Below are 22076 nucleotides of genomic sequence, written 5' to 3' on the forward strand. Positions count from 1 at the left end.
AAGTTGAACCTTGTTAATAAGAGCGCTTTACCTTTCATGAGTTACTTCTTGAAATGAAGTAAGATTTTAAACTTTGCATGGTGGAAGTTACACGAGATGTAGGCTTGCAGGTTCACCATGGGATCAATCTTTTTTGGAAGGTGTAGATCTGAGAGAACTGGTGAATGTTAACTCGACATTTTGGCCTGGATGTGCTGGCAATCCTTAGAGTGTGCTGGACTCGAGTGGAGAGAGAGTTTATAAAGGTAATCCGGAGGTGGTGCAGCATGAAATGGAATTTGCAGGTTGTATAACTATAGTTGTGCGTGCAGTGGAGCTTGAAGGTGTGGATCCAGTTGTGGAACTACAAGTGCAGTCATAGAAAACATTCCCCATTGTCAACAGTTTCCTCGACATTCCCAAAGAATCAATAGCTACAAGCTTATTTTCTCTAAAACTGTGAGTCAGATAAGGAAGCTGTAGGTTGCATAACTGCACATTTTAATAATTTTAAATTTCTTGGATGAGTACGATAACAGCTTTTACGATGGCTGTTACCTTTCAATATAACAACAGTCATCAAACAGTTGTTAAAATTCCTCCGCCCTTCATTTTGAAAAGTGCGAACCAGACAGAAAATGTTGCAATTCTCTCACAGTTAAACAAGTTTTTCATTACCTTCTCGGACAAAAAAGATATCTCATATATGCCTTAGGTTCAGCAATGACTAGGATTTACCAAAAATGATGAGATAGTCAAATCCGTTCTAAGAATCTAGGCTCTTAGCAGTAAGACTAAACCAAAAGAAGGAGAATACATGATTTTGTCTTTCAATCTGCAGAAATTACTCTGCAAGGGCCTGTTTTATATGAAAATCATAAAGGCAGTAAAAGATACAATGTTCTTGATCAAAGATATAATGTTCTTGAACAAAGGAAAGAAATTTTGTTTCAAATACTTTTTGGTAAAAAATATACAAATACATGTACTTTGTCTAATCAGACGCATACCAACTCAATTTGTTGTTTCTTTATATCTTGGAGGGTGAGTGTTCACTGATGTTTCCTTCATGGGCAAGTTAGGAAAACACTTCTGAACATTCCTGGATTTCATTGATCCAAGATGTACGAAAATTGAACTTCTACGAAAAAACAGCATGCTTTTCCGAGTCAAAACAAAAAGGACACTTTTTAGGAGGATGAATTTGCTGGTCACACCTTCCAGGTATCTCTGAAGATTAGTCTTTCTGTTTGTATTACAAGCATAGGCAGACTTTTCAAGATGTGCTTACAGCAAGATAAAAACACAACAAAAAGTAAAAAGCCTTGTGCACGTACTGAACAGATAGTTCACTCTATTTTTGTAATTCAGTAAAAAGAATTCCATGCCCATATGACATGTACAAACTTTTCTAAACCAATTTCAGGTGCCAGCATAAAACTTTGGCTGTGACAAAGGCCGTGTGGCACTAATAAATTCACATACAGCATGTACACAGCTTGCCAACTACTAATCCTAAGAAATCTTTCAGTGACTCTGAACTATTAGCTTGCTTCATTTGCTTCCTGTTCCACTTCGGCAGTCGCCTGCTCCCCATCACCTTCCCCCCTCTCATCTTCAACCTCAGGTCCACCTCCTCCATCTTCATCCCCTTCCCCTTCTCCTCCCTCTTCCTGCAGGGATCAAACATGAAAGATACAAGTTTCAAGTAAGTATCTACATGTAGCTAGAGTGAAAACAATTCTATAAGACCACAGCCAGAAAGGCAAACATATCTGCAGTTTAAACTGGAAAAGGTGTTCCGTTGAAGACTAACGGTAAAACACATCTCAATTTGTCAAATGAGCTGGCAAATTGGCACAGGCTAAAGTGGAATAAATGAAAAACCAAAATACAGTGTTTTTATTCTTTCAATTTTCAGTTTTTCACGTTTGTGACCCCTGACATGTGTAGTTCACATATGACATACAAGTAATTTTTCTAAACAAACAGGATGTACATGTACTACATTTAATTTCCACACATATACAAGTAGCTATAATAAATTACTACAGCACTAATTCACTATTCCCAATCTTGATGCCTCCCAAGTGCAGACAACTTGAATTCATGTGTCTTTGTAGAACATAAGATGAAACGCATTCCAAATAATGTACAGTACTCCTGTGCAACAGGAGAACGGCATCCAATGCAAACAGCACGCAACACATTGTTATCACTGGCATGACAAATTTTACAGTCTCGGCAAAATTCATCTGCAATGCATATGCATACATGTTTGCACTGTTCACCAGGTCAAACAAACAAAACATTTACTGCTCCTGTGGTTAGTTTTTTGGCAAGTTTTCTTTGTTGACACATACATGTAGTTGTAGAATATACCAGTAGAAGATAATTGAAATAGGGGTACTAGCACAAACGCAAAACCAAATCAAAATTTTTTCCGTAGGTTTTTGCATAAGCACAGTGGTATTATGTCATGCATGCGACTAGCAGATTTCACTCAGTGCACAGCAAGTTAGCACTCTTGTAATTATTTAGAGCTCTATGTTTCCACAAATATAAAACTCAAGGGCACAAAGACCTTCACTTGGAATTTGTTTTTTTTTTAATGTCTCTTCATGCAAACTTTTACACACCCCAGCAGTTTAATTCTTGTGCATGGAGTCTTAACAGTAAATTCACTTTCTAACTTCCAGCAAAGCCTACTGTCACATTTTGCCAGCATGCCTTGCAAATTTGTTCTCCATCAAGGAGGGGCTTCTAACAAGGCTGAAGCACTCATTTCATTTTCACTGCTAAAAAATGAATTTTCACCCCATGAATGCTACCTTCGTTTCTTGCTGTACATTGTCCTCTTCTTGAGCTACTGGCTCTTCCTCCTGTTGTTCTTCTCCCTCTGGAACAGTCTCAAGGTTAGGGGCACCTGGGAGATTGCTTCGTTCTTTGGTGACTGTCAACTTGTCCTCCTCTGCTGGTGCTTCAGGTGGGGGCTCTGCAGCCTAAAAAAGGAGAAAATGAAAACTATTAAAATTATCCTTGAGCAAAACTAATGACCTTATTCACAAGGAAGCCATTTTTGATCACGTTCCCGAATCTGATGTCTATTTAATGGGGTGGTGCCAAACTACATGTATTTGGTTTAATGCTTCACTGTCTTTTTCTCAAATGTTGCTCAACCACTTCCCGCCGGGTACTCCAAAATCAGAGACGTATGCTTTATATGCATGGCCAGGGTCTCCGAACTTGGACAAAGGAAACAGGGCCCTGTAACAAAAGACCGTACTCCAAACAAAAGACCAGGCTGCTGGGCATTAGCAACATTTTTCACTCTCAAAAGTGGTGATAATCCAGCCTTGTTTTGAAACCGTATATCAGGGTTTTGGGCATTTAGAGCGAGCGGATTACCACCGGGGACAAAAGCGCTCCACCACCGCAGCCATATTGAAAAGAGTTCAGCAGTGCACTGAGCCAGGTTCATGAACAAAAGAAAGTTACATAACACCGCACGATCTGGGCTCTCTTTACAAGGCTGCAGGCCTTGCTAAAATACTCGGGCATCAATGAAGGTCACCTGTCAACTTAGAGTAGTGCCTAAAGATTACTTCGTGGGGCTATAAACATCCATTAAATGAAATGATGAATTTTTGAAGGATTTTGAAAATGAAACAAAAGATAATTATGCCAGCCCAGCATCATCAACATTGAAAAATGCCCTGGCTTGAAGTGGTTAAAATGTTTAGATATGAATAAAATCACAAATTTAAATGCTATTATATAATCATTCACACTTTGGACTACATGAGATTGCACTGCAAACACCTAGCTTCAGCGTACCATTATACCCCCCAACAGAGTAACATGTACATGTAGTGTTCATCAAAACTCAGTGTTGGGTGGCTGATTTACCGGTAGTTATAAGGTATTGCACATATTGTAAGGCTGTGGGCCATTATTAACAATTACATGTACAAACAATGTGGTGAAAAGTCACACAAAGTGTGATTTTACTACAATGGACAACATCCCTTTCACAGAAAATACACACCTCCCATAAGACATGAAGAAAGTTATGATGACTCAATAAGAAAATACAGATGTTGTTGGCAGTGGTGAAGTCACTGTTATGCCCAGCCCTGTTATGTACATGTAGAAATGCAGCAGTAATTAGGCAATGGTGTACATTTAGCAGTCATTTTGAATGTGCTAATTGAAACTGCAAAGGGACAACCAAGGGACTCTTGCATAGAAATTTACCAATTTGAATAACATTTATACATGTACATGACAACAGAAGAGGAATTTTCTCGACAACAAGCTGAAGGGTGGGACCCTGATGAGCCAAGTAAAAGCCAAGGTACTGTACATATACCGGTACATATACAAGCAGCTGGCCCTACAAACGCAGCTTAGAGGCTTGAAAACGCAGCTGAAAAAGACAAGTCCGCAAGTACATGTATGTTCAAGGACATGGCCAATAAGTTCACCATTAAGAACATGTAGTTGTAATATACCTTAAACACGTTGACTGCCACACATACTGTAATTTCACGAGGCATTCCCATTTGCCAATTAGCATTGTTGCATGCGAGAGTATTTAATGGGTAATTTAAAGTGTGTATTTAAACATGAGCATTTTACAGATGTACATGTATGTCCTCACCACTTCAAGCAGTATATTTGGTTGTTCTCGGTACTGCCAGTGTATTACATTTACAATACAAACGCCTTGTACATGTATATTAGAAGAATCCGGTACGACCGTAATTACAAGTACATGTATACTCATAGTTGGCAGTCATCGTGTTAAGATATTCAGCTATTTGATTAGAATTCATTTCACATTCTTCCGGTTAGGGGAGAGATGGGCCAAATTCGTAGTTCTTAAGGTGTGAATATCCACATGATAATGCAGATTTGTGTAATGAAGCCCACCTGCCTGTGTAATTCAGTTTAAATTATTTACTTATTAGTTTAATGTACTGCTTTGCAATTGTACTCGGACTCTGACTAAGGTACTTGGACTCGGCCTTTGATGTACTCGGACTCAGAGATTTGGACTCTGACTCGTCCCCACTGTACTTGGACTCGGCCCAGGACTCGGCCCCTAGAGTACTCAGAGTACTCTGTACTTGAATTTGAGGACTCGACTCCAACACTGGTGTGCATGCATCGCATGCAAGACTGCCGTGTGCACTCATTGACATCGTAACAACCTTGTATCGTGTTGTGGTTGTGACAAGGCTGATCATGTCAGGCTTGTTATTGTAGTGTTTGGATGGCGTAGATAGCCCAGCTGCAGCAGAGAGATTTTTTTGGGGGGGAGGGGTTGGGATATACTTTTCCATTGTATTTATTTGACAAAACATTGAAACTTTCATGCCTAACTGTAAGGGCATTTATGAAGTGCTAATAATGTGCACTGACAGTGTGAGGACAGTATTTGACTGATGTACATGTACATGTAAACAAATTTAACAAGCCGCACTGTGTTAAAATGAATAGTATTTTTCTCAATTTTCCTCAAAGCAGTGACATCGAAAATGGTACAAGTCTGTGGAATGATACACAAATTCAATCCCCCAAATCACCCAATTTTGAAAAATTCCAGTACATGCAAATCGTGTACACTACCTCTAATCTTCCACAACTGGAAACAGGGTCACATGTCGTGAATTCTCATTTACAAGAAAATCGCACCTTTAAGCAGCTTGAACTTTAGTTTCAGCATTATTTTTGTTACCCAAAAAGTGGCAGATTCTCCTAACATTTATAAAGAAATTGGATTTTGGGAGTTCAGTTCCACTCCGGGAATGCTCGAGCAACAAAAATGCATTGATGGGGCCTTAAACAATATTTGGCAGTTTGAAAATGTCATAATACTGCCCTCGCTCCCCCAGAGTTTCTTGACCTCACACCCATAATAGACTGCCATGTTTCGAACCCGTCAGGCTGTCCACAGCAGAATAGGCCACCATGCTTGCGATTTGCACTGAGGTTGCATGGTTAGGGCTTTGCCTATTAATACACAGCGACATGCAAGACCCTTAGCCTTAGCTTTGGAATCCCTCATCACATATGGACACAACCTACCGGTAAGCTAGGCCTCTACACAAACATGCTACATGTACATGTACATACTAAGAGCAGCTCAGGCAAGCAGTTGCACATCAGAATTAGCTCAAGTAACAGGCAATACGGTGTATAGTGAATGTAAAGTGCATGTATACCACAGCGTCAGTTCCACGGGACACTGAAAAAAAAAAACAGACCACCTAATTTGCCCCCAAAATCAGGATGCATCTTTAACCTAACTTAACTCACTGGTTGTGGAAGCAAGGCCTAAAGGAACACATGTAAAGGTATTTTATTCGGTGTTTCTCCGTGCGAGAGCAAAACCCTAAACTACTTTGAAAAAAGATCGACATAGAAAAGGAACTTGCCAGTCTGTTTGCATTAGCAGGTAATGTAAATTAACATAATGTTCGTTGAGTATAAAAAGACGTTATGTCAGCATTTCAACTGCTTTTATCCTACTTCATTACAATAAATGTGTGTGGACTATCTTTATCCATCATACATGTATCTAAACCACATTTTTTACAAGTATCTTTGATGTTGCTGACAAGACTGCCTCAAGTCATAATTTCAAAACCATTGTATATACTTCTCCATTTTACTCCTTGTGCATAAACTGGTTTCAGTCTGCCACGGACAAGTCTTACCTTCTTTGCCTCAGCTTCTTCTAGAGCTAATTTCTCAGCCTCCTGTCGCATTATTTCTTGCCGGACCTTTTCTTTCTCAGCCTCTTTCTTTTCAATGATGAGCTGCTTACTTTGAGCTTCTTCCTATTAGAAGAAACAAAATCGAAGAAAAACAGTAGTGCATAAAGGTTGCATCAAAAGCATCTACCCTTTTACACAAAGTTACCTAAGGTCCAATAATTGAAAAACTAGGAATTCATGCAATATACATGTAGTCTTGTGTTTACCATAACACCACGAAGGGTCCACACCTAGAATTTGTTCAGTATTGCTCCTCATACCTTTTCACAAGGATATTTTTTTAAATTCTTTAAAGTTTTGGCCTGCTGTGTACAGGTAGCCACAAGTACAATTTGTGTACTTTCAAAGGGTATCCCTTCCACAGAGAGTTAACAGCAGCTAGACTCGGTTTTAAGGATCTTAGAGAGCTATAGGGTTGTGGATGTACCTCTTCTGCATAGTGCTCATTTTTTTTGTACTTGTAGAGCCACTGTGCAATGTACTCAATAGGATCCATGGGCCGTTTCTCAGCGACTTCGGCCAAGGCACTGGTCAGGCAATTGCCCAAATTCCACTTCAGGTATTCTGTGTCCATAATTTGCTGTGATGATGGGCTTCCGAACTGCCAATGTGATCAGTTGGGTCTGCACACTTGTCTGCAGAAAGAGTGGAGTGAAAGGAAACAGAAACAGCTTATTGATCAAATACATGCAGTTATACAGTTTAAAGGTACGAACATGTACATGTAATGTATATATCTACACGTATGTGCATGCACATGCAACTCGCGCTAAATCAGCTTTATGAGCTTTATTACATGTTTTCATCACCACAGTAGCAAACCATGAAGGGAACCTGTACAAGTGTAAAAAAAAGGGTTTCATTTCAAAAATGGCTAATTTTTATAACGGTAGATACATATGTTTTTTACATAAAAGGGTTGTTGAGTGGCATTTTCTGCAGGACAAAAAAGACAAAAGAATTTTAAACTTTATATTTTTTCAGCTTGCCAATAAAAATTTTAGGGTCACACATTAAAATAAGGTCTGTTGGGTAAACCGAAACAGCACTACATGCACTGGTATTTTTTTTAGGGAGGGATAGAATTAGATTTGAGCAGATTACTTAGCATGGACTGTGCAGAAACTGTAGGTCATGCCTTGTTTCCAGCAGGATACACATCCATGGTTAATTTTGGTTAACAGAAAACATAACTTAACTGTCCAATGGTGGTCAACATGTTGTTGGTCAGTCTTAGCGAAATTCGTACTAAGACTTTGAAAAAAGATGTTTTGGAGAGACAAAATAAAATTACAAACATTGCATAGATAATGGCAGCGTATCAACTTAAAGTAACAAGTTTATTATTCATGATGGCAAAAGCAGATCTAATGTCAGATATTTTTCACTATCTATTTCCTGGTCACGGTGTAAAGTTGTAGTTAATTCCAAACAAAACACACCAAATATTCCCACTTGTAAAGCACTTTGAAGTGCCAGAGTTTTGAATCTTTCTGTGTCCTTCCTCTATGGTTTAAACCCTAAGTGGGCAATTTAAATGAACTAAAATAAAACCATGATTGTAAATCATTTGCATCAATTGCACTTACTGAATCCAAAAAGCTGATTTAAATCGAAACAAGTCGACAGAATTAAACATAAAAATCTTGCCAACCCAGATTTTGTCTAACACATGCGCATTCATACTTCGTTAAAATACTAGGAACTGGAAGGCTCACAGAAGGGGGATTTTTGCCGTTAAAAAGGGCAAACCCTGCAAACATTTCCAATCAGTAAGAAAAATTCAAAAATTACAACATTTTTGGCTTTTAACCCAAACAATTAAATATGTTGATTTATATCAGAAATTTTTTCAAAAAAATCATTTGATTTAAATTGCAATTTAATGCACACAACCCTGCTTGGGACCACAGATGGCAGGGTGACCAACAACAGGTAGTGAACCATTGCACATGTGGAGCTGTTGCTCCAGCTTCGTGTATGCATGTACACTGTGCTGGACTGGATTCATTTAGTATTTGTACTTTGTATTCAAGATAGCATGCGAATGCTACGTGAACTGCCTTCCATTAGCATTCCCAAGTACTGCATTTCAGATAGCATTCACATGCGCATAGTATGCGAATAGCATGCGCATAGCATGTCAGAAGCCAAAATACTCAAATGAGCTATAGCAGTCACATGCTATGGAGAATGCTGTTTGGCATGCTATTCTCATGGCATTTGCATGCTACCGTTTTCTCATAGCATTTGCGTGTTATGAGATAGCATTCCCATGCTATTTTCATGGCATTCGCATGCTACGCGTATGTATGTATGTATGTACGAGATGGCATTCGCATGCTATGAGATAGCATTTGCAAGGCATGCATGCGATGCTTGGGATCAAGTGTGGACTCATTGCCAGACATAACGTGGCATGTGTGGAGCGCACACCTTTGCTTGTCCAATCCCCATCCTGCACGATGACGCGCACCCATGAAAAAACGGGTGTTGTTTTCGACACATTCATTCATTGCATTCACGCATACACACAAAGCTTCATTACGACTCCACGAGAGATACACAGTCGCCGATAAAACAGCAGTTCGGATCGTGAGCTGTCTCTGACACTGTCTGGTTCCCAGACCAAACAAATCCCGACTGTGTTTGGCATTGGTCAGCGATCGGGAGGCTGTTAGCCCCACTAGTGTAGCACGGACTCTCACTCCCGTTTCATCCTTAGCCACACATCCGTATACACAATTTCATGTTGGCGTACTGAACATTTTCAGGGCACCCACTTATCATCGTGGGCGCAATTTATTTTGCACAAAGAGATGATCCTTAGCCTCTCCACTTTCTTAGCGCCATTTATTGAATGATTTCACTCACGTTGTTCTGGTATTTTCTAGTCTTTTTGCCTTCACCCATTCAGTCTCACGGGCTCACTCACACTGTTGCCATCTTTAAAATGAGGTCGTTGAACATTATGTCACTTGACCCCTCATCGTCTCAATGGCTGTTCCATGTCAAGACATATCTAATACACGGACTGAGCGATAAGATACTACATGTACCAATAGGCTCTTCCAAAATTTGGGCAGCAGAAAATGTTCAGTACGCCGACACGAAATTGCGTACGGATGTGTGGCTAAGGATGGATTGGGAGTGAGAGTCCATGCCACATTAGTGGGGCTATCAGGCTGTAGGCTTAGTAAACAAATGACCCAAATCGAAAACCAAAATTTCAAAGACTCCTACGAACTGGAAACTGCCCAAAGTAGGCCTATAGCCTACAGAGTAATACATAGTGGTTTGACAGGTCGGGGACCAAAGCACAATCTAGCGATGTCCCCAGTTTCTGCTTACGTTGCTAGTTCAAGCGGCAATGACGTCATTTCGCCATATCACCACAGTACACATAAAATTTGCCACAGTGAATCGATGGAGATTTTTAATGGCAACATTTTCGTGCATAAAGTAAACTTCGGCAAATCTTCATTTTTTTCGTGAAAAACATTTTCATTGACTTTGACACATCCAATGCAAGATTCAACCAAAAATCTCCTCAATCCGCTTTATTGATACCAAATAAAAGGAGGGTTTAATTTAGATCTTGGGTAGCATGTTTCCTGTAAATTTGATCAATCAGAGGAATTGGTTTTGAAGTTTTGGGCCGATAAAGAGATCAATGTCATCTGCGAACTGTGATCTAAAAGTAGTTCAATAATTGCGAATGTCATTGCATGGAATAATTACTGGCGTCCATATGCGGAACTTTTCCCAAAAATCCACACATAAGCCTAAAGGTCAATATTTACCTTGATAAAGAGAACAAAATAGAAAATGACATACATGTACACGTACGCTCCTCAGTCATGTCACGGACTCTATCAGGCCGCCTAGTATTGGCGCGGCGCGCGCCGCTGCGTGCGCGTGCAAGCCGGCCTGTTTGTGCGTTACGTTGCCAAGCAAATAAACTGCATAAACAAATCCAACTAGAATCACCAAAATTTGGGACAAGTAATAATAATTCCAAACAAAGAAAAATACATATATTTGAAACAAAGTTTTACATGTTCATTAAAATAGCTGGACATTAATTTGTGCTGTTTCTTGTTATTTTTGTAATTTAGTTCAAATCCTTCTTTTTCGCCAGAACCGATTTTGTGACTGGTCAAACGAGGGCGCTATTTTCGCGCCCGATGGCTGCTGGCTGAACTGCCATGACCAACAGTGATAAATACCCGAAATGAAAAAAAATCTGGAAAAATACTCACGCGTTTCTCAAGCGCTTGAAACACGCGTCAAATTAAAGCCCAGTTTATGATTTTTTATTTTTTTTATTTCCATTCATTAACCGATGTCTTTTGAAGATATTATTTCCACGGAAGGTCACCCCTTCCGTGCAGTCGAGTCTTGACTCGGAAGCTCGCCATTTTGAAATATCGACGTCTACTTCTCCAAAAATATACCGTTTTCAGGCACCAATTTTGTCCAAATCTCACTCAGACGCAAGCTGGTAATCTTTTTGCCCGCCTTAACCTGTCTTTCCTACAGATCTTCAATTTCAAGGGCCACAAAATACTCTTTTTCGTAGAGAATTTGAGTGCTCGGAACAAATTCGGATTTGCCGCGTAAGCAGTTTTCGGCGTACTGTGGGTACATGCTTGCACCACAGACATATCATTTTAAACAGGCGGCGTTTATATGTCAGAGAAATATGAAATGTGTAGCACCAAGATCAGAATATAGATAAAAATATAATATATATTCAGTGCTCTGAATTATATATTTGCCGGTCTTTCGGTACCTTCATTGGGGCAAGCAGATTCAGTTCTGAATGAATTAACGCAGAAAATCCACGTTCATCCACCTGCATGCAGCGTTCCGAGTTCGAAAATAACCCGCTGTTCCAGTTCCTTGCGCTGTACATCATAGGGCCCAATTTCATGGCACTGCCTACAACAGAATTCCGCGCTAATGATCTCCAATCTGCGCTAACCGGCCAAGCTGTAAAATTCTGCGCTAAACTTCGATTAGGCCTATCTTCCCTGAATACACCAGTGTTACACTAAGGGAAGCCTCAAAATGAGGCTAATCGAATGCTGCAGTATATTCGCCAAGGCGGTCTGAGAAAAAGGTCAATCCCCGGGGGTTCCATCACGTCCACGCTCGAACAGTCCATTCGTATCGTCATTACACTCGGGTACTCGGACTCGCTTACCAGCCAGGGTAGTGGTGGCTGACAACAGGGCAGGCACGAGGATCACGTGATGGCTAAACGAACGCTCTCGGTAAGTTTGACTGACATGTGTAAGCTAATCGAACACACCCATAGAATCGTTAGTTACGGGATGTACGCATGCGCACAAACCAAAATTCCTCGCTAAACCGTGATATATGTTCGTCGTAAGCACAGAATTTTCATCTTCGAGAAACGCTGATTTTGCGCTTGCGGTGAGCAGCGCCATGAAATTGGGCCCAGATGACGCTTTCCGCAGGATGCTGACGCTTACGTCACCGAGGGTATGTGGCGGCGCGGAAAAGCGCTGCACACCAGTGAGACCGGATATTTGTTGAGGTACACTGCGCAAGTGTTCCGCAACCGGTCATCAAGGCAACCCTTGGTCTCTTCGATGTAGGCCTATAGTTTGCCACAGCGATGACACGTAATGCAATAAACCACATTACTTCTAATGCATGTATGATCCCTGCGTGTTCTGTAGCTACCGAGGGGGCCGACGACCGACGGGCTGTTAACCAAAGATCGTATAGCGCCGAATGTGCAAGATGGATAACCCTGCTCAAAAGATGTAATTACCATGTGCGCCATTTGAGCAAGCATTACGCCTGCGCTGTATACGGTAATGCTTGGGCGCAGGCTCACCAGGTGCAAGAGCCTGCCGCGGCGCCTGCGCCTGTGCATTAATGTGCATTGCGCAGGCGTATTGCTTGCTTAATTGGCGTCCATGCAAAAGTTACAATGTTTTACGTGCATTCACGGTGAAGTTTGCCATCTTGCGCCGCTTCGCGGCGCTATACGATCTTTGCTATGTAGGGGCAAGTGTTACAACCGGGGCGCTGACAAGGGGAATTGCTGCCTGCTTGTGACGGCGAGACCGAATCTAACTGGGAACGCATAACCATGTCCCCGAAAGAGCGATCGCGCCGAAACGCGTAAATTGGGGGTTAGGTGAAAATGAAAGCTATGGACACATCATCCCCGAGTGTACGAATAATGTTTGATCCTGAATATTACGTACCGGGATGTTTCGAGGGTGGTATGTGAGTAGTAGGGGGGACGTGATCACGTTTTTTGGAACTCCGCATCGCTACTACAAATCCGACGCAATCGAAGAAACTGAGAGTAAGGGATGGAGTTCTTGCACTTGAGGGGTGAGACGATTGGTACTGCAGATAGCTGTGGGAATCTGTGGGTTTGTAATGACGGTTGTGCCAAGTTTCCGTGCACAGATCTGGACGCGCAAGTCGGGGAAGGTGACAGAGTGTTGCGACACATCAGATGTGTAGCGCAGTGCTGGGTGAAAAGCATCCACAAACGCTAAGAAATTCTCAACGTCATCACACGTACCGGTAATAGCGACGACAATATCATCGATGTATCGCAGGTACATTAGCGGCCGAACGCCTTGATACTGGGTCAGCATCTGCTCCTCGATGTGGCCAACAAACAGACAGGTATAGCTTGGTCCCGTCCGTGTGCCCACACACACCCACACCACAGGTCTGAATGTATATAGTGCTCGCCGTTGAACGGGAAGTTGTTAAATGTTGAGCACCAATTCAGCCAAACGGAGCAGAGTGCTGGTGGGAGGATCCTGAGTCGGGCGGAGATCTAGGTAGTGTTTGAGCCCAGCCAAACCACCCACGCAGGGAGTGGATGTGTAAAGCGATTTCACATCCATGGTAAAAAGATGATGATCCTGGGAACTCAAATTCATCGGGCAGACTTAGTTCATGGTTAGTATCCTTGACATAACTGGGGAGGGTTTTGACAATGGGTGTTAGAAGCGTGTCAAGGAAGTTGGATATCAATTCAGTGGGACAACTACAAGCAGACACAATGGGGCAGCCTGGATTTCCGGATTTTTGAATTTTGGGTAGCAAGTAGAAGCTTCCGCCGTGCGTGGGTTGGGAACGACTAGTTTGGTTGCGTCAGGGCCCGGGGAGGTCACAAGAGTGAATGAAAACGGACAGTGCTAGCAACAATATCTTGATGCCCTTGTGTAAGGTCGCGGTCAACCTTAGCATAGAACGCAACGTGTCCCGCTTCAGCAACATACAAGTCCTTACGCTTACCCTTGTCCACTCTCTTAATGACGATGATATCAACGTTCTTAAGAGACCTCAGTGCCTCAGCCAATGAAATGCTGATGTCACTTAAGGCATTTAAGGCGCTTCATTACTGCGTGGCGGTTTTCAATGACGCTGTCGAGGGTTTGCCGAGACCTCAGGTGGACACCACATGGACTTGGTGGGCGCAAGCTTAGCAATGACCTTAGGCAAGTCTTCATTCTGAGTAGACGTACCGCACCCCAATCAGAATGAACTGACCTGAAGTCCTTGTCGTAGAAGAAGGCTCGCAAACGCATACGGCCGAAGAACTTCTCGACGTCCTTATTGGTAGTGAACTAGTCACATCGGTCCGTCAGTGGGATGAAATTCAGTCTACGCTCGAGGACAGAACGTTGGCCATCAGTCGGGGGGGGGTCTAGTGGCACTGTAACTACCAAAATCTTTTGGTTAGCGTTGTTCGTGGATATGGATGTACACAATGACATTTGTCTGAATTGAGCTTGGGGTACTTAGATTTGATTTTCTTATTTTTGGTAGCTTTGAGAGCCGCACCGTTCGTGATTTGTGTTGTGAATTATGCCCCTGATGATGTAATCCATACGGTGTTGCTCGAGTTATCAATGCGCTCAGGCATAGTTTTCACAATGCACCTCATGATCTTACGTGAGGTAGAGTATAGAATGCGGGGAATTGTGTTACGGTAAGTAGCCTACTCTCACCCGGATTGAGATCAGAAGGCTGGATTTTCAACTCAAACCCAGTGGGGATAATCTTGTGACGGAGGCAAAACTTAATGAAACCTACGTGACCACAGAAGTGTGTCTTCGTAAACGTTGCCATGGCAAGTTCCAGCGAAGTCTCCCTTCCCCTTCATTTTCCATGAAGTCTACCGGGCTTTGACGTGAAGGCCTGTCCTCTTAAAAGTGTGTGGCGACATTATCACTGCTGTGGGTTAAACAAGTAGCTCAGCAATTCAGCGTCACCGATTCCTCCAGGTTGATCCCGGCAGGTTAATTTTAGGGATTTGTTAGGCCCAGTGCAGGTCAAGTCCCGTATGCCCGTTATAGTATTTCGGGAGCACATATTGTACAAATATTGACTGTTTCGAGTGGTATAAAAAAACTAGCCTCCCTCGATGATCCATGGGGCATTCTATTTTCCCTCGGCGAGGGAAAATAGAATGCTCCATGGATCACTCAGGGAGGCTAGTTTCACTGTACCACGAGATAAAGCAATACCTTCCCACAGATTCTGCACAATTTAAGGTAAAAATCAACAATGAAACACCAAACTGGAATTTACATTCATCAAGTTTAATTCAAGAATTCCAAGCGGAACAGCAACGTTTTAATACATTCATCAATCAATGTTGTACAAACCTTGTAAAGTACAGGTACCAGTATCTTATTAATACTTCCGGAAATTTCAGCAAATTGAGTTCAAGAAAAATTGTGGGAAATATACAGAAGGTGGAAGATTAAACTAAATGTTTATGCCTGAAAATTTTCCATCTGTTCAACTTAATTAAATATTCAAATCTCATTTGAAGCGAATCGAAGAGACTCAGCTCTTCAGTTTCTCTAAAATAACAGGACTCTTACTTGTAGAAATAAACTATGCCTCCATGGAAATGGAAAGTGTGATTGGATGTTTCATCAGCATTATTGTTCACATTTGTAGCCACTGGTGGTGAGGTATTAAAATTGCCTGGGTGAACTGGTGAATTTGCCATGTCTCTCAAAATGGGGAAGACTGACCTTGGTTGGCTGGGTATGAGTGTTTTGAGGCTGCGTATGAGAGGATGACGATTCATCAACAGACTGTTCAGAGTTCAAAGCAGCAGCTAAAACAGAACTCATAAGACGTTTCTTGTTCTCACTGCTGTGGCTGTAATTCTTGATGCTCGTTTCTGAGTGATGGCCAGAAACAGTCATGATGTTCCTGGATTCGAAGCCAGCTTTGTCAAGAATTGTGACACTTGTAGCTCTGAAGAAATTTGCTTTTGCTTCCATGGAAATAACCTTTAGTTTGTTGGACAGAGCCTTTTTCCAAGTGGTGCATAACAATACCATGTATCTGAACTGGTGCATGAGTTGTCTTTCGGTCTTTGCCAGAGATTCACAGTTGGGATGCAGCTTCTGCGTGTACAGGAAAAATGCGCTCATAGGACAGCGGGGGTTCCTGGGCACTTCATACACAAGACCTGCTTGGTTTTTATCGTCATTTTCCCTGTTGTTTTTCGTCAGGTGATCACGTTTGTGATATACCGCAGCCTGTTGGAACAAATATGTATTTTGAAGTCTTTTTTTCATGTTCCTTTTGTTTTCTCTGCCTCGATTGCAGAAATAATTATCATAATGTCTATGGACACCCTGTTCTGAAGACCAGCTGGTGTGGCGATATTCGTTACAGATGAAGCATTTAATGTGTGCATGTCCTCTGGAGTAACGGGATTTTTATGTTCCACACACCCTTTTCCAATTTTTTTTCAAGTGAACGAGTACCAGTAACGCTTTGAAAGCCCCTATTGGATCGCTCAAATGCTTCATCTTTCGCAATGTCGATTGGATTGCTTTCTCTCTATACCCAGCAAGAAATGAGACCGAGGGGTACCCCCCAACATGTCCAATCCCCATACACATTCCAGACTATTGTTACTTAACACATCCCCCAAGATGTCTGAAAGGAATTCCCCAGATTCCTGCGAGACAATGATCAACACAAAGCAGGGGGTTCTCTCCGTCTCATACCTTGCTGCATATGTTTCTCTCTCTTTGAAATGCTTCTGTAAACCATACCTGATAGACTGTGCTGATTTTTTACTGTATATTACCATCAACCTGACGTACATGTACTTCCGCGTAGAACCTCCGCAAAAAGGTCATCGAGAGCTGCGTTATTCATTTCCTCCATCACCGATAATGTTGTGCCTCTGTCATTGCAATAATTGGAGAAAATGTTCATGCAGTACTTTACGCTCTTTTTAGTGTTCTGTGAATCAGCTCAGTCGAGAAATTCTTTAAATTCTTCGTCGGATATAGAAGAGCTAATTTTGCAAGTGCGTAACGTAAGAATGGGTGTATTACGTTGTGACAAAAATGCACTTTTCTTTATTCTTCCCAAGTTGACAGGAATCATTTCTGTGTGTTTGACAGGAAGGAAGTGGAACTTGTGTAATTTCAGTGATTTTTCAGTGGACGAGTCAAACATTGTTAGCTTCACAAACTTAAAAAGAATGCCATTTAACCTGTTTACAGAGTAATTCCATCATAATGTGCAGAAGCCGTCCATTTTAACACCAATGCTATTTAATGTTTTGTTTGTTTTAGATTCTTTTACGACTTGTAAAGCGTGCATGTACATGTACGTGGCGAAATGTATGATAACTCGCTGACCAGAACAGTAAATGGAGGTGATCGAATTTGGAATCCTGGCACATGTAAATATGAGTATCTACACGACAGTTTAAGAATAAATAGAAGTGCCAGTCGAATTAAATACAGCATTGATGACTTGTACGGACTCAGAGATACAAATCAAGCCAACTTTTTATCTCCATAGGTCAGTGATAGAGTCTGTGAGTTGGGGCTACGAAGGTCCACTCATAGTGGGTGTAGAGCTTGCAGGCTTAAAAAAGAAAAATTACTACTCACACGTCTGTAAGGACTACGAACAATTTGGCTGCCCACCCTCGCTCTGATTGTCGTCCCAGAGTTTTAACTTAACCCCGATCCCCAAAGCATCAGTAAGTTTGGAACCTGATCGTGAAGCTTCGACATCCAATGCCGCAGTTCAACAAGAACACCAGAAATCACGTCTTCCCCCTTTTTCTGGCTGTGTAATGCCAGATCAGCGAATAACAAATTTGAGGAATTGTCAGCTACTATTACGCTCGGGAATTTTGACGTGTGTGCCCTTACAGAAACCTGGTACAATGATGACATCTTGCCTGGAGTTGTTAGCATCCCCGGTTACTCTCTTTTTATGAAGTGTCGAGAACATCAACTTGGGGGTGGTGTGGCGTTATATGTAAAACACCAGTGGAACGCTTCCCAGTTACCTGAGATCAAAGTGCCAGAAAACTTGGAGATCGTCTGGATCAAGCTACGACCCTATCGTTTGCCAAGATCAGTTTCTTGAATATTTTGTGCTGTGGTTTATTTCCCACATCCGGACTCTGAAGTTGAGGAAGTCATTCATTGATCACATGTTCAGCACTATTGACCATCTGAGTGTCTCCAACCCACAGGCTGGGTTTGTTATATTAGGAGACTTTAATCAACTGAATGTTAATCCACTCATTGCAGACCAGAATTTTTGACAAGTTGTGGACCAGCCAACTAGAGGTAATAATATTCTTGATAAGATTATTACAAATATGAGTGATGATTAATTATGCGATACCTCAAATTACATCGCCAGTTGGGATGTCGGACCACAACACTGTGCATTGGGCCCCAGTGTATAGCCTTCGAATTAAAAATGCAAGTAAATTGTGTTTGAGGCGTCCTATGCCCGAGAGTGCTACACGTTCCTTTGGAACGTGGATTAGTAATTACGAATGGGCTCAAGAGTTTGATCACATTGATGCTGACACAAAAGATGAAAAGTTTATTGAAACCCTGAACACAAAGATTGATTTATTTTTTCCGGTAAAAAGAGTCAAAATTCATGCTACTGATAAACCCTGGATGACTCCACAAATCAAAGGGTTAATTAAATCACGGCATGTAGCTTTTCATTGTAATGATATGGTCTCTTGGAGGAGATTGCGGACAAAGATTATAGCATGTACAGGTGTGGCAAAGAAACAGTATTATGCCACTCGGGTCGCCAAACTCAAACTGAGTAAACCACCGGCTTGGTTTCAACGAATCCGCATGATTACTGGTAATAAGAAAGACCATCCGTCAATACATGATCTAGGAGTTGACCCAAATAATATGTTCATGGTAGCATCTACTATTAATGAACATTTTGTTTCAGTTGCTTCAGATATGGATTGCATTGACCTTAGTAGTCTCCCGGCGTATTTACCTGCTTCCCAACCTTGCCCGTATTTGTATCCATGGGAAGTTTATAAGTCACTTCAAACCATTAAACTGTCTACAGCTGGTGGGCCTGACAATATCACAGCTCGGTTTATTAATCATTTTGCCGTTGATCTTGCTACTCCCCTGGCTCACATTTTGAATGAATCCTTCCAACAAGGAACAGTGCCCAATGCGTGGAAACGAGCTATTGTGATACCCATACCCAAGTCAAGCCCAACGTCTGTTGACAAGTTGAGACCGATATCTCTGTCTAACCACTTCGCACAGGTTGCGGAAGGATTTATAGCGAGGTGGTTGTTGGAGGACATTGGCCCGAGGCTGTATCCTGCTCAGTTTGGAAATCGAAAAAATTTCTCAACAAATCATTATTTGATCAATATGCTTCACCTACTGTATCGAAATGCTGACATATCCAGATCGGTTGCTACTGTGACTACCACAGATTTTTCGAAAGCATTTGATAGGATTAATCACACACTAGTGTTGAATAAGTTAATTCACTCACTCAAGTTCGCCCCTCTATCATTCCATGGATAGCTGACCTTTTAACCTCTAGGGAGCAGTGTGTTCGTTACCTTTCAATATGCTCCAGTTAGTTGACCTTAAATGCCGGAGTCCCACAAGGAACCAAACTTGGCCCTATTTCATTTTTAGTTATGATCAATGATGTAAGACCCACGGGTGATAATCTTGCTGTGTTCAAATATGTTGATGATTTATCGATTGTTGAGTGTAGACCATCTTCGCAGAAATCTTGGGTGCAGGACGCCATTGACAGCCTTACAAATTGGTCGATGCAAAACAGCATGAAACTAAACCCTAGTGCGTGCTTTCAGATGAATGTTGACTTCTCTAGAAACAGTCCTCGTTTCTATTGATGACCATGATCTCTGTACTACGGCACATATCAAGGTTTTGGGGGTTATTATTCAAAGTGATCTTAAATGGGATAAAAATGTGAACAGCATTGTCAAACGTGCTCGAAAGTAACAAAACCATTTGCCCAATTTACCCATAAAATAATGTATTTATACCCTTCCCACGATGTCTAACAATTCTCCACTCCCCTGGAAACCCATTCGATGATTTACAAGAAATTTACAAGCCCAAGAAGAGTGAAATTTACCTATTTAAATTTCAGCAGTAGACAGGCCAACAGTGGAGGCGACGGCAAACATGAGGAATGCCCCTGCCACCGCATGATGGCGCTGTTGCTACACACCAGCATACCCACAATTATATGTGCATGATATCATGATGACATCATCATCATGCATGACATCCCTCACATATTGTAATTCAGTTTTTTTAACTGTGAAAATGGATTTTACTAAACCAACATGAAATTAAATGAAATGAAATGAAACGTTATACGTATTACATGCACTGTGTCAATTGAATATGCCCAGGGGAGTGGGACGGAAGGGTGTTGTGCAACAAGCGCCCCCCACGCTCAAACTCTTCTCATTCAGTATTGCGCAGCGATGGCGTGCACATCCTTTGTTTCTTAGCTGTGTGAAGATGGACCACGATCCACGAACAGCCGGCAATAATTTTTTATTGATGATATACTGTCAACTGTGACTCGGAGTGTTTAAACCCGTTAAATATATTTCTTTTATGGGACTTTCACTTGTATCAGAAAAGTTAATTTTCGAGATGAAAATTGGCCTGGAGGGAGTTCCTTTTTGACCGTGCCGTGCCAACTTCTTAATTAACGCGTTGTCCGCATACGCGTTTGTGTGCGACGATCGGTTATGCGTGCTGCATCTCCACGCGCTGTAAGTTTTTAGCGAACGTGAAGAATATTTTTACTACACGCGTACCGAAATGCAATGGACAAAAATTGAGTGGGACGAATCACTTGTTTCTCATAACGTTGTGGAAAAAGGGTCATGTTGAAGGAAGGATTTCCTTTAATCAAACGACTACAGTCGGAAGGTGAGGTCCTTATGCATACATTTCAGAAAAAAAAAATCAATGTTGAAGGTGGGAGTTTTACAAATTAAATCGTTGTTATGTATGGAATTTAGAGGTGTTAATTTGAGGATATCACAGCGCAGCGTCGGCATTATGAACGTGTTCGGATGCAGGATCCATAGCTGGGTCGAGAAGTTGAAATGGGAAACCTTTTCAAGAATCTCCATAAAACAAAGGGCTGGTGTATACGTACATATTGAAAATAGTACAAATTCTTCAATAATCCTTGTGGATAATGTAAACGCTGCAGATTGTTACTTTATATGAAACAGTTCCTTATGAACACCCCTTTTAATGAATGGAATAGGCTTACAAACCGTTGTGCGCACATCACGCGCAAACCCCTTCCGAGTCCTCCCAGCCCCCCTTGGAATATGCACATTGTACATGTATATGCCTGACATTTTACACACAAGCTTAATGAGGTATCAGTGCAATTCGTTGTCAGTGGGGTGACTTCATCTGCATGCGTGCAATGCGCACTTTTAGCCTATCAGCGTACGCGTCACAGTGTTTTCAGCCCTGCCAAAAGTCTATAAAAGGCGAGCCTGCATCACATTCGAAATCTCTTTTTGCCTCCAGAATAGGCCCTGTGGGAAGAAGAGAACCGACACTAGGATAGGAAGAAGCAGAAAGACGATGACGAACTAGAAAGAAGGGTTATGATAGGAAAACAGACGAAAAGTAGTAGTGAGCCGAGTAAGGACACGAAGAGACCTACAGGCTGCATTCCACCAAATCGTTTATTTCTGCGCGCGAGCTCATTAATATTTTGTGATCCCACCGGATGTTTTACAATAAGACAGACCACAATCAGGAGGGATCATAGAAATATTTCCATAAATCAACTATTTGGAGTTTTTTTTTCACAAAAAGCCCCAAATTGCGGGCCTATTTTGGATAGAGGCGGAGGGCTACATTCGGAAATGAGCACTTAGTTTTACTGTTACTTTGGGTGTATCTTCCTTGGAAGGCA

The 22076-nt window shown here is 41.7% G+C and overlaps 1 protein-coding gene and 1 long non-coding RNA gene across 3 annotated transcripts; both read right to left on the bottom strand.

Moving 5' to 3' along the window:
- Positions 1-459: 459 nt before the first annotated feature.
- Positions 460-10736, bottom strand: LOC110986849 (uncharacterized). Of its 2 annotated transcripts, none has more exons than XM_022249100.2 (5): positions 10602-10736; positions 7192-7399; positions 6705-6827; positions 2811-2981; positions 460-1652 (listed from the first exon to the last, which is right to left on the bottom strand). In XM_022249100.2, the coding sequence occupies exons 2-5, from the start codon at positions 7336-7338 to the stop codon at positions 1524-1526; spliced, it is 570 nt and encodes a 189-aa protein (XP_022104792.1). In that variant the 5' UTR covers positions 7339-7399; positions 10602-10736; the 3' UTR covers positions 460-1523. The 2 variants fall into 2 exon arrangements, with proteins under 2 accessions (XP_022104792.1, XP_022104793.1); XM_022249101.2 differs by having other exon boundaries at positions 10568-10724.
- A 4641-nt stretch (positions 10737-15377) lies between these two features.
- Positions 15378-20349, bottom strand: LOC147796022 (uncharacterized). The gene is made up of 3 exons (XR_015423384.1): positions 20247-20349; positions 16865-16998; positions 15378-16339 (listed from the first exon to the last, which is right to left on the bottom strand). It is a non-coding gene; the product is annotated as an uncharacterized LOC147796022 (long non-coding RNA).
- Positions 20350-22076: the final 1727 nt, after the last annotated feature.

The sequence above is a fragment of the Acanthaster planci genome, linkage group LG19 (genome assembly GCF_054643075.1).
Source record: "Acanthaster planci isolate LZ-2023a linkage group LG19, COTS_SCS, whole genome shotgun sequence".
Lineage (NCBI taxonomy): Eukaryota > Metazoa > Echinodermata > Asteroidea > Valvatida > Acanthasteridae > Acanthaster > Acanthaster planci.

Bases quoted from the DNA above. Each gene is read 5' to 3' on its own strand.
- LOC110986849 (XM_022249100.2), bottom strand. From the start codon at position 7,338: ATGGACACAGAATACCTGAAGTGGAATTTGGGCAATTGCCTGACCAGT. The intron at 6,828-7,191 runs GTACATCCACAA...TTCTTCTAATAG, and splicing joins ATGAGCACTATGCAGAAGAG to GAAGAAGCTCAAAGTAAGCA. The intron at 2,982-6,704 runs GTAAGACTTGTC...CTCCTTTTTTAG, and splicing joins AAGAAGCTGAGGCAAAGAAG to GCTGCAGAGCCCCCACCTGA.